The sequence below is a fragment of the Pieris brassicae genome, chromosome 11 (genome assembly GCF_905147105.1).
Source record: "Pieris brassicae chromosome 11, ilPieBrab1.1, whole genome shotgun sequence".
NCBI lineage: Eukaryota > Metazoa > Arthropoda > Insecta > Lepidoptera > Pieridae > Pieris > Pieris brassicae.
The window spans coordinates 3,745,864-3,757,907 of record NC_059675.1 but is presented as its reverse complement, the minus strand read 5'-3'; the positions used below and the strand labels follow the sequence as shown (position 1 = coordinate 3,757,907).

The 12,044-nt window shown below is 37.1% G+C and overlaps 1 protein-coding gene across 2 annotated transcripts in view; it reads right to left on the bottom strand.

Annotated features, from left to right (window-relative positions):
- The window catches only part of LOC123716725 (lysine-specific demethylase 6A), a 33,241-nt gene that overhangs the window by 8,864 nt on the left and 12,333 nt on the right, over positions 1–12,044 (bottom strand). For both annotated transcript variants that reach the window (XM_045672594.1, XM_045672595.1), the window contains 6 exons: positions 7,346–7,653; positions 6,501–6,726; positions 5,096–5,353; positions 3,540–3,759; positions 3,340–3,399; positions 3,129–3,237 (listed from right to left, as the gene is read on the bottom strand). In XM_045672594.1, the coding sequence (XP_045528550.1) occupies positions 3,129–3,237; positions 3,340–3,399; positions 3,540–3,759; positions 5,096–5,353; positions 6,501–6,726; positions 7,346–7,653 (1,181 nt within the window). The remainder of the gene's footprint in view (positions 1–3,128; positions 3,238–3,339; positions 3,400–3,539; positions 3,760–5,095; positions 5,354–6,500; positions 6,727–7,345; positions 7,654–12,044) is intronic.

The following is a 12,044-nucleotide window of genomic DNA, read 5'->3' as shown; positions in this document are numbered from 1 at the left end:
ATCCGATACAAACATACCATACATATACGTGTATCTTTTACTCCATTATAAACATACTTTTTATTTTATTATATAACTAAGCCGCCAAATCCACAGAAAACCTTTCTAAGCATGCCCTTAAACCGTATAACAAAAAGGTCACAAATAGGTAGCTCCGGCGATGAATCCTGAAAACTATTAAGTTGTTTACGCACAACGAACTTATTGAAAGCCTAAGTGCGGAAACTGAGTCCACAAACCAAACTATTAAGTTGCGACCGGGGAATGGGAGCTCGTTGACGCTGGACAGTGTAAGTCGTATGCACAGCAAAAAGGTTATGTTTCCGGCAGTGGTAATTGTCCGGAACGTTCTCGTACAGTTTCATAATGTTTCCAAGAAAGTTTGCGCTTTCCGATGCCTTATTAATTATGCTTAAACCCACAAGTAATCAACAACTTTCCGTGCGTCCTTGATTCCTCGGCGTTGCGTAGAGATGTGGGGTTTTCTTCATCTTCTACCCGCATTTACCATAGAGAGTGTTTAGAGGAGTTGTTCGAAATAATACCTGCAGATGAGTTTCATCATCTGACGTCAAGTATCCGTATCACCTCGCCGTCCAAACCAATTCGACTTAGGGTCCTTCAAGAAAAGTGCGTACCAATACTTAAAACGCCGGCAACGCACTTGCTAACCTTCTCGCTGAGAGTGTCAATGGGCGGCTGTATCACTTAACATCAGGTGAGCCTCTTGCCCGTTTGCCTCGTATTACATAAAAAAAGTAACTACATAGTTAAACATCTCTAACTGAATTGCGCCCGCATTTTTTTTATTGACCAATTACTATAGGTCACCCTAATAATAATACTTATACAACAAGTTTTTAACCATCGCTACAAAATATACAAAAAATCACGAGACAATAAAACACAAATAGAAGATTAAATAATCAATTATTAAAATATTTAAAACGGCAATGTTATTTTACCAAAATATTAGCTAATCATAAATATCCGCCATCTTGTTTACCAGATTTGTTATAAAATAATTATTAAAAAACTTAGATGCATCGGTAAGTAACAAAATCTATTGCCTATTAAATGACCCTGACTGAATTTATACTATTACAATACAGGAATGCGTTTCATTCCACGAAAATGTTATAATATATCGACTTCAACAAGGAAGTATTTCGATTAATATATGCACAGATGTATCGATACATAGATAAGCCTCCAAAAATGGTTCGTACCTCGTATGGGCACGTAATGAGGTCACGCTGACAAATAACACATATCGCATGGAATGTGGCAGTAACGGTGTGGTATTGTTAACACTTGTAACATTAACATACCTTTTTACGACTTGATAAGTTTTAATAACAGTAGTTTTCGTTACATAAAATCATACGAAAGAGGTTTTGGGACTTATTGTTAATCTTAAAGAGGTTTTTGTAAGTCAAAAGACAGCAACAATTTTCTAAAGTATTTTTTTATATGATAGCGGGGCAAACGAGATGAGTGTTAGAGGGTGCGTTGCTGGCCTTTTAGTACTTGCAAATTAGCGGCCTTAGTATTTGAACTAATAAGTTTAATTAATATACATTCGATACATTTTTACGCCTTGGTAAGTTGTAATAACAGTTCTTTTATTTACATACAATCATACGAAGAAGGATACTCAGTTCCTTGAGGCCTGGGTTTGCTAAATTTAGTCGCCGACCTAAAATTATGTTGCCATAAACTTTTCTAAGTGTTTGAAGATAACTGACAATTAAAAGTTGCTTTAAAAAGTTTACGATGCTAAATTATCGAACAATTACATCGGTACTGTGTAAGTCTACGTTTCAGAATGATTAGTTTACAAGCTCATTGATTCTCATTACTTAATTATTAAAATAAGATAAACAAATAAACAGCACTTTTGAATTTGCACTACAAATTTACGTTGTACTTAGTAAATGCGACACAGTTTCACCATTTTATACAAATTCTTATCGCAATCGTATATTTGACGACAAAACATTGTCGTTTTTATATTTATAGATTTCATGTACTAAATTAGTTATAGAATTATTTAGTATTTTCTAAATTGCTCGTTTGTATGTTATTTTTTGCTTATAACATTTCAATAAAACATTTGTGTAGTCACCAAATTGTATAGCAAATTCACTTTTAAAGTACGTTTATGAATAACGGAGTAGTGACACCGTATCATGCCAGGGCCGTGCTCAGACCGTGGACAAAGATCTGATTGACACGCGTATGGATTCCGTTAAATGTTTCGAGAAGACACATTCCACTATAGCTGGTCATATAGTAGCTCGGGATACCTTGAAGGAGTAATGTACGGATGAACTATTCATCATCGCCATCCTCGCATTTAATGTAGGAAATACTTATTACACAATATAATACATTACTTAGATTCGTAAACCTTCGTATAGGAAGCTATTAATTAGTTCAGGGTTCGTTGAAGCAATGGCGCGTGAATGAACGTTTTTCATTTCGACCGCGATCAAAAGTGGAATGTGGCTAATGGATTGCAGTCGAAATGTTAAGACGATACGAGAAAGCTAACGAAAAGTGAGAAATCTACTTACTGGCCGATAATTAATTTTTAAAATACCTTAAAGTCGTTTAACGATGGTAAAAAATGTGGACGAGTGTAAAAAATGTAATATAACATGATTTAGATTATATTGTAAATTAACTAATATATTATAATATAAAAAAAACATTTATAATTTTAAGATTTTACAATACAGAATTTATTGTGGTGTAAAGTATAAAATAATATTATCAATAACGAGGAATTCAATCCCCGCCCCGCATCGTGACGTTTTACAAGTAAATCGTGGGACTATTAAAATATTTTTTTTATTCTTTAAACGTGTCTGTCAATGATATAACTATAAATATGTCAAACTTCAAACTGTAACGACAGCTCCTGCAACTAGATTGAAGTTTGACTTCAACCTTTAATCGAACAAGTATAACATTGTGACGTAGACATCTAAATTTACTGAAAACTTCCTAGTCTCCTAATTCACAAATCCTATTACTGAAATCACTCGTCTCTTTCACTCAAATTGCGTTAACGCTGTGATAAAGTGAGACACTAAAAAAATATTTGACCTTAAACGACTTACTGATAGTCTCCTTCTTGACATCTGGCTGGGCGTCCGCAAACTTCTTCAACAAATCTTCGGCCAGCGACTCCGCGTTGTCGCTGCTACCGCTCGTTTCACTTTTCGCAACCTGAAACGTAGTGATTGTTATCAAATTGTCAAAAACTCACATCTTAAGCCTAAAACCTGCCGCCATTTTGGATTAGGGGGAAAGGGAAGGGATTTTACAAACCGTCCGCGCCCTCGCCGCTTGCGATAACCGGTACTGAGATAATAACTGTTGCATCATGGCCTGAAACAAAACATTTATGTTTCATTAAAGTACTGACTGTAAAATACTTAATAAAGAGCTACTTACAGCTATTTTAGATGAGTGATAAGAGATTTCAATGTTTAAGAAGTTTTATTTCACCGTAAACACAATCAAAGTACTTGTTGGTGCGGAGACAGATTATGCGAGTTCCTCTGCAGGTGTTGAAGCGTTTGTAGCTGGTGCGGCGTGAGCGGCGGCGCCTCTTCTATTGCGCTACCGCCTCCGCTGCTGCTACGTTTTCCGGGATAGGGGGGTGGTGCGGATTTAGGCGCGCGAGATGACATTTCAGCCGATATTGGAAGATTCCATGCTTCCTCTATAGATGGCAGGGGACGACGTCTGGAATTTCAAATTAATTAATTGAATGCTAGTAGAAATAAAGTTGTTATAAATCATAATATATAATTTTTTTAGATAATGAATTTAAAAAAAAGAAAATCTATCGATAAACTTATCATCAGGCTGTTCATAAATACAAATTAGACCTATTCAATTGCACGTGCCTTTGTTGGCTAAAAATAATTAAAATTAACTCTTGACGTAAGTCCAAGGTTATATTTAGTCATTTTTTTATATTATACGCTTATCAATGGACAATTTGCATACTAATAATTAACAAAAGCTGTTCGCTTTTTGGTTTAGAGAACTCGCTTGGACGACAATTAAAATTCGTTAACATACGAAGATAAATAAAAACTCGCTAAAGATTTATAATTTTATTTCGAGGCTTCAACATTAAGAACCTTAAAAATAAACTATTTAAGGTATTTTTGTGTGTTTGGTAGATCTTTCTTAATGTAGTTCTCTGAACATTTTCGAAAACCCCAGCAATCAAAGTTGTATATTGTAACTAAACTTATATACTTTGTGCGGACCTCGGACAAATGGTTGTCAATATATATGAATCGAAAAAAGTTTAAATTTGACAATAATATTTTATAAGTTTACTCCACCCCGACTTTTAAGACAGATTGATGCAAACAATAAGTCTATTTAAAGTTGTTTTTGGTTTCTAAACAACTTTTAATATTATATATGCATAAACAAAACTTTTCTTTAGTACCCGTCGAAGTGACAGGTTGAGCAGTTGTTTGAAGTCGCAAATAAACCTGACATAAATCGTTAAAAAATCCAATAAAACTACTTATCAATGATAGTCACGTGAAGTTCTAATAATGACACCAAAGTCAAATTTGAAGCTGAAAAAATGAGTTTTTGCTTATTGTCTACGTAGGAAGCCTCATATGAAATGGTTCAGTTATAGTTTCAAGCATAGAAAAATGTGTTACGTGGTAATTATGCGGCCATTGCTACCCCTGCGCCTATTAGCTAAGTGATGTTCACTGTACAATCCTTACATGCGTATAGGTACAAATAAATTACTCAGTACGGGAGCGTTCAAGTAATCAAAGTCAAGAATCTCCAAAAATTGTGTGACGTAATACTTGAACGCTCCCTATATATTTATGAATATATCTTATTAAGGTATTTCAGTGCTTATAAACAGTGTAAAAGAATCTACGCGATAGAAAAGAATAATTAAGAGTTTGTTGCTAGTTCTTCTCGTCCGTTTTACGCCCTTTAAGAAATAGCAGTAAATGTAAATTTAGCAGCATAATTATTTCTTATAAATTATATTTTTATAATAAAAATAAACAATTAAAAATGTACTGACTTGCCAGTGACAGAAGGCATAGGCGCGTGTGCGAGGTGGGCTCTTAATGCGGCAAGACGATGTCGTAGTGCAGCGCTGGAGGCTGTAGCGGCCGTCCCACCGTTGGTATAGCAGGCGAAGGCATCACGTGGCATTTGGCAGCTTTCGTACAAACTCCCAAGGTTCGTCCAAGCAGCTGAGTGCCCTTTATCCAGTTGTACGGCGCAAATGTACGCTTGCAGCGCGTCCATAGGCTGGTTCTGTTGCTGGTAAAGCACCCTGTGGATGACACAGTTATTTGCATTATTCAATAAACACGTTTGTATGGCCACGAATTATGTATATTCATTTTTATGAGTGGGTTTTTTCGTGTAAACTCACAAACTTACACCTAGATTATGCAGGATGGCCTAACCTAACCTAACCTAAACCCATTTCATCATTACATAAGAAAATAGATTTTTTTTACTAATTCTTATACGCAAAATAAATTATAACTCTGCAGGGGTCGAGTTTAAGGACCTTCTGTAGAACAATTTTTTGCAGCTGATGACCCCATCTAACACCACGTTGCGTTTGACCTACGAATTTTTGACCATCCTGTATACTGCCTATAATAAAATTAATATAAATTTTCCTCACTCATTTTGAATGGGAATTGCCCATGGCATAAAAATCCGCAATTATGATATTACCCATCGTCAAAGTGAAGGAAAATTATTTCTTATAATTAACATACAATGTCGAACGGATACAAGCAGTGTGATTGAAATTTTAATTACGATACACCGTTCAAAAAACGTTCAGCAACACGGTCATAAACTCTAAGCAAATATATTCATTGGCACATCTATAAGCAACACACGATACGCGATCGATTCAAAAAGCATCAATAACTGTTGATATCCTTCGTAAACGTCCGTTTTCCTATCTTCACACATCCGCTCTTAATTACATTTAAACAAAAATTTACTCGTGGGAAATAGAACTTATTATTATTTACATGTGTTAGAAACGTAGCATTCGTGCGTTAGAAAGCATTGCAAATTTTAGTACGTGTTTTTAGTGCTCAGCATATTTATGCCTAAGAACGAAGACAGGTAGTTCTATACTCTTATTCGCTATGAATATTCTTTAGGATTAATCTTTTAAGTAAGCAAATCACGCCATGTCTGATAAAAGGATATACAAGAAAGAATTGTTAGGGAGACGCACTACCTATTAACATTAGCGACACCGATGTTTCAGTATCCAACCAGTAACCTTGATTAGCTGACAAAACACATATAAATAAGGAGAATTAAATAAAATATAGAATGTACTATGAGATATACAAATGATCATGAAACAGTTACAGAAATATGAGGCCCAGTCCTAAAAAAGGTTGTAGCGCCATTGATTTATTTATTTTCTAGAATGTACTAACCCAATAGAGCACCACGTGTCCGCGTTGCCTTCTGACTTTTCAACAGAGTTGCGGTAGGCGATGAATGCATCGTGAACTTTCCCTTGGGCAGCAAAACATCGCCCTAGAAGGTAAAGTCCAGCACCAGATTCAGGTTCCGCTACAACAGCTCGCTGAAGGCACCATACTGCCGCACGGCCTCTTGCCGCAGCCTCTTCCAATGACGCGCACCGGTGGTACAACCACCCTGCATGAAGGAAAAGTAATGAATTCTTTCCTCGAGGCGTGAGTTACTTTGAAGATATTTACAGACGACACAAATTCAATGATCGGATTTTTTCATTTAATTTTAAAAACATAGACTTTCTTAGTGTCTTGATATAGTATAATACTGTACACCCACACACGGAAAGTTAAATTATGTAATTATGTAAAAAAATATACATGACAACTTTTGTGATATGAGGGCAACATTCTTATTTATATTCGAATTGTAAATGACAAATAGGATTTAACTTCTTTGTCAAATTATATTTGAATCTAAATTGCATATTCTACAATGATCTAACAATTACAAGAACCTGTACACAATCCATTGTTCTCAACTTCTACACGTTAAGGCATGACTGACGCGGCCCGTCCTAGAAGCCAGTAACGAGGGCAATGTTTGTTTACAGAACTTTATGATCAATGTTAGCACATTTCTTTCATTTCAACGCTCGATCCGTTCGTGTAGCATTAGCTATTTTCCCACGCGATCATTCTCGCAACACATTCTTTAGTCATAATAGGTGCTGTATTGCAGATTACAACTCTAGGTTTGCCACATCCGTGTCAAACGTGTAAAATTAACTCAGAAGACTTACCTAACTGTCGACAGACGTCCGCCTTCAGACTGGTCGTAAGGTGTGGCTCTTTCAGCAGTCGTTGGTAAGCGTCCCTCGCCGCCTTCTTGAGCCCTCTGGCCTCCAGTAAATGTGCAGCGTGGAAACTCATTTCCAACCTGGTGAACGTGGCGTCCTGGTGTGGGGCGAGCTTGGCTCTTCGGAAGTGTATGGCAGCGGCGCCCCAGTGCCTCCGCGCCTTGAACATGAGGGCCAGCCGCAGGTGCGCGTCCGCCGCTCGCGTAAACCCCGGCGACACGTACAACGCCATTTGGAGCGCCTTCGTGGCCCTAGTGTACAAAACCCACCACCCTCGTAAGCATGCCACATCAAACGACTACAGCTTATTCAATGAGTCATTTAAAATCTTACAAATTTCTTAAAGCAAATAAAAAGTCAAAAAATCATTCATGAAAGACTAACATAGTTTAAGGACGTAAAGATAAATGGCCGTCGACCCGTAAAACCTAGGTCAAGGCTACGTTCGAATTAACAAATAAAAGCGCAAGAATAATAAACATGTTTGCGCGCGATTTTGATAGTATTGCCGATGCTATCAAACACAATCGCACAATGAATTTAATATTTTGACAACTTTAAATTTAGCGAGATAATAATTGCGATTTCGTAAATAACTCGAATGTCGGGTATTGCCTCGTCTGCTCTTGAACGTCCTTGGAGGTCAGACAATCGGTTAATAGAACATTGCCACCTAGACAAAGTACTGACATAAAAACAAAATGTTTAAGCTTTCGAGAATATTTCAATGCAGTATTTTTTGCTTACTGGTTCATTCTTTACAAATACGTTCCGCACACGCACTGGCACTTTAATGCCATTGGCGTTGTATAATGTACTGAATACCGAATGTTTTTTTAGTTAGGCCTGACTAGCTATATCGAAATCAAAAAGCTTTTGTGATTGATCTAAGACTGCATGTAAGAATCGAGGGTTTTGGTTGAATGGATTCTTTTTAATAAAGAACCAGGTATGTAGGGATACAATGAAATGCGCGAAGCTTTATTCAGTTCTTCACGACGCAAAAGTGTAGAATCATCTCAACTACGCAGTTTGTTGAAAGAAGCGAGAGGCCGGTAACATCCGTGGTCCCTGGTCGTGGCGGAGCGCATCACCGAAGCGGAACGTCACCGATGCGCCCGTGGGGTCAATGACCGTCTCGAGGCTCATTCGTGCAATCGATCGGACGATGCAACAACGCAACGTCTAGACAGCGATCGCGTTCCGAATCGGAGGCATTCGGGTATAACTTTATTTAGATGACCTCTGCTGACATTTTCGAGCCGAAACAAAGGAGTGAGGCAGGTGGCGTCCTATATGCGATACCACCAACAACATTTAATAGCGTACACATACGCACACACGCGAAGATCGCGAACGAAAGGGAGCTTTCACCTGACAGGCCTAACCTATAGAATCAAACGGTTAATTTCTTAAAATCTTAACCTCCATTTACCATTAATTAAACATATATAGGTACTTCTATTAATAGCAATTAAAGAAGCCGCACAAATATTTCAATTTCTCATTAAATCTCAAACTCAAAAGAAACTTTTATAACGTTTCCCAAAACATTACGTCAAAGCAAAACAATTCTAAACTTTAGCTATTTTCCTTTGTTGACGAGCTGACTTTTCAATACGGATTGTATGACAAATATTTACGATATCTCTAATTTAAGTTAGTCGCCGGTTCCGTTGTCTTAAACGCTGTGAGATGGCATTGTGTAAGCCCGACAGGTTTGGGCCAAAACATCTAAAAAACTTCAAAGGAGGTTTTGTACTGACATCACGGTCGCTGGACTTTGTTCTTACGCTTGCACGCTTTATTAAAGACCTATGTTTACGCACACTTCGGGTTAAAATGACGTTAAATCAGCCCAGGACATAAAAGATAAGGCATGGTCTGTCCGATAAAAAACAGTTCGTTACACCCTACTGGCTCGATTTGACACGAGGAAAAAGTAGATACCTAGAATGTCCTCCTCCGTTGTTTAATGAGCGTTATTTTTGACTTTATTTTGACTTTCGTAACATGTCAGGTTGATGCACTCACGATATTTATATAAAATATGTTAAACATGTTTTCGATACCCTTTCAAACTTGTGTGGGTTGTTATTTATTCGTTTAACGATGTGAATTAATATGTTATGCAAAAAGCTCCAGAAGATTCAAATGTATTTCACCTGGAGCAAGGGATTAAGTCGGGACTGCTACCTGCCACCAAATACGAGGAATATATGAATACCTCAGGTACGAAATTATAGATTTACATTATTGAATTATAATTCAGTTAAAACGCACAACAATGAACGAGCATGTGGTTGTGTATATAAGCTATTCTTATTTTTTTAGATCATATTTTACACACATGGAAAATACACAATTTCGCTAACAAAAGAACAAAAACGCATACAATAAACACGGAATTCATCATTTCACGAGCATTTCATCTGTATGGTCGGAACACAAGGCGTTGCTAGGGGGCGAAAACGGAGGATGGGGAGGAGTTGCACCGGGATGAGGCTTGGCCTGACCTAGTTCTGCGCACTCGCGTCAGCTCAAGGACGGATCGACCGCAATAAATAGTGCTTTCGTCGTCCGTCATAGTATAACACTGTACATAAGAATAAAGCGAGCCATGAGCCAGGACACGTGATCCTAGAGAGACCTAATGAATGACAAACATTTCCCACGGCGCTAAGCAAAGGGGAATGTTAGTTAAGTAATAATAACACACTTCCCTATTAACACGAGGGATAGAAAACAAGATTGACCGGGTCACGACAGAAATGGCGAGGTCATCACCTTTATTTCATTTGAGATTTATTATGGACTGCAAAGTATCTACTTTTTGATTCTATTAATTATGAATAAAAACATCCAATTTCGTTTCTAAATATTGAGAGTTTCTTGTGAACATATTAACAATAATATTGTGATCACGAGGCAATCACGCGATACATTCTACAGGCATCAATGCGAGTACAATTCACCTGACCAGATTGCATCACGGCCTTGGTGCCACGGTAACTGAATGCAACGCCAGCTGCATTTAAGTTAGCTCATATAACTATTCAAGTTTATTGGAATTGTGCCGTAAACATGTACTTGCATTCTAGACGGAATTACAAACAATTGTTCTAACTTTCAATATTTCATGGTTATAACGTTATCGATAACAATACGATTTGTTATTCGTCGCCTTGAATATCTAACCCCATATAATGCTTATATAAGGATGTTTTTCTTTAGCCCACCTGGCGTATGCAGTTGTGTGTTTAAAAAAGTCGGGACTGAGACTTAAATAATTGTGACAGATTCAATCTATGTAGTGATACTACAAAAAGTTTGCTTTATGGTTCGTTGCTACTGAGAGAAAGTCGGCAAAGATTTATTTCGTTACCTGGCTTTATTGATGTAACAACATAATGTTTAATACAAAACAATATGCAGTTTATACGGTATTTTTACAACCACGTAATTTATTTTTATGGCCTAAAGATCGTTTAGAGATAGTTGCCAACGCTATTTAGCTCAAGTACGTATTCGATTTACATAAAAATAAACTAATCGTGATTTGAACAATTTCTAATGTTTTCCGCAATATAGCAGTTAACATGATAACTTTCTACATTCGTGTAATAAATGGTTCAACAATTACACGGAGAACAATAAAGTCGCAATATTATTGTCAGCAAAGCAAAATATTTTCACAAACAAAACACATTCGATCCCTGTTTGTTTACAGACATTTTAACAGACCTTGAACCATTTTCGCGACTGAATTTCCAACTACAATTTTCACTTTTACCCGGCATCGGACCAATTGCAAACAGCCCATATGAATGGCATTTTATCGATATCGCTCTGGTATGTGTATGTCTGGTTACTGTAGTAAGGCATACTAACATTTATTGCACAAATTGATAATGAACGAGCGAGGGCTCATTTATCGCTGCCGTCATACACGTTGACCTACTTTCGTGCGATTCGATACCACTCACTATATATATTATCATATATGTTTCATCTATTTTGGATTATGACTATTTCAACTTCATGGCTACAGTTCCGAGCAATTCCGTGACCTGTATATGTGAAACGTTTCTGGGATTCTTAGGTCGCCAACAAATTTAGAATACAAGTGTTTTTCTACTATCATAGTAAAGATAGGTAGAAGCTAACGGAATATGTGCTGGGTTATTGAATTAAAAGACAGTAGTTTGCATCAAAGTAAGGAAACATTAGACATGACCGGTTTTACTGCCTGCGGTCGCTGAACACGTAGAGGCCATCCTTGCGGTACTTTAGGCCGAGTTTAGGTACTTACAGATTGTAAATACGATTTTGTGCCGTATTTGACGCAAATTTATTATATGGCCTTTGTTCATCGTACATGCATAAGTGCAATGAACAAAGGCCATTCAAATTAGCAGAGTTATTAATAATCAGAATATACTTTACAATGATGACACATGTACATATAAACACGTGTAATGATGAAAATAACATTGTATTGTCTATAGCTAGAGGTGATACATAGATAGGCGAGGCCACGCAATGAGGAAATGAACAAAGTACAGCTGCGTTCTGAACCAGTACTAGAAATGCACGTCTGATGCGCTTATAAAAACCATAAATTCAACAGTATTTATAATCA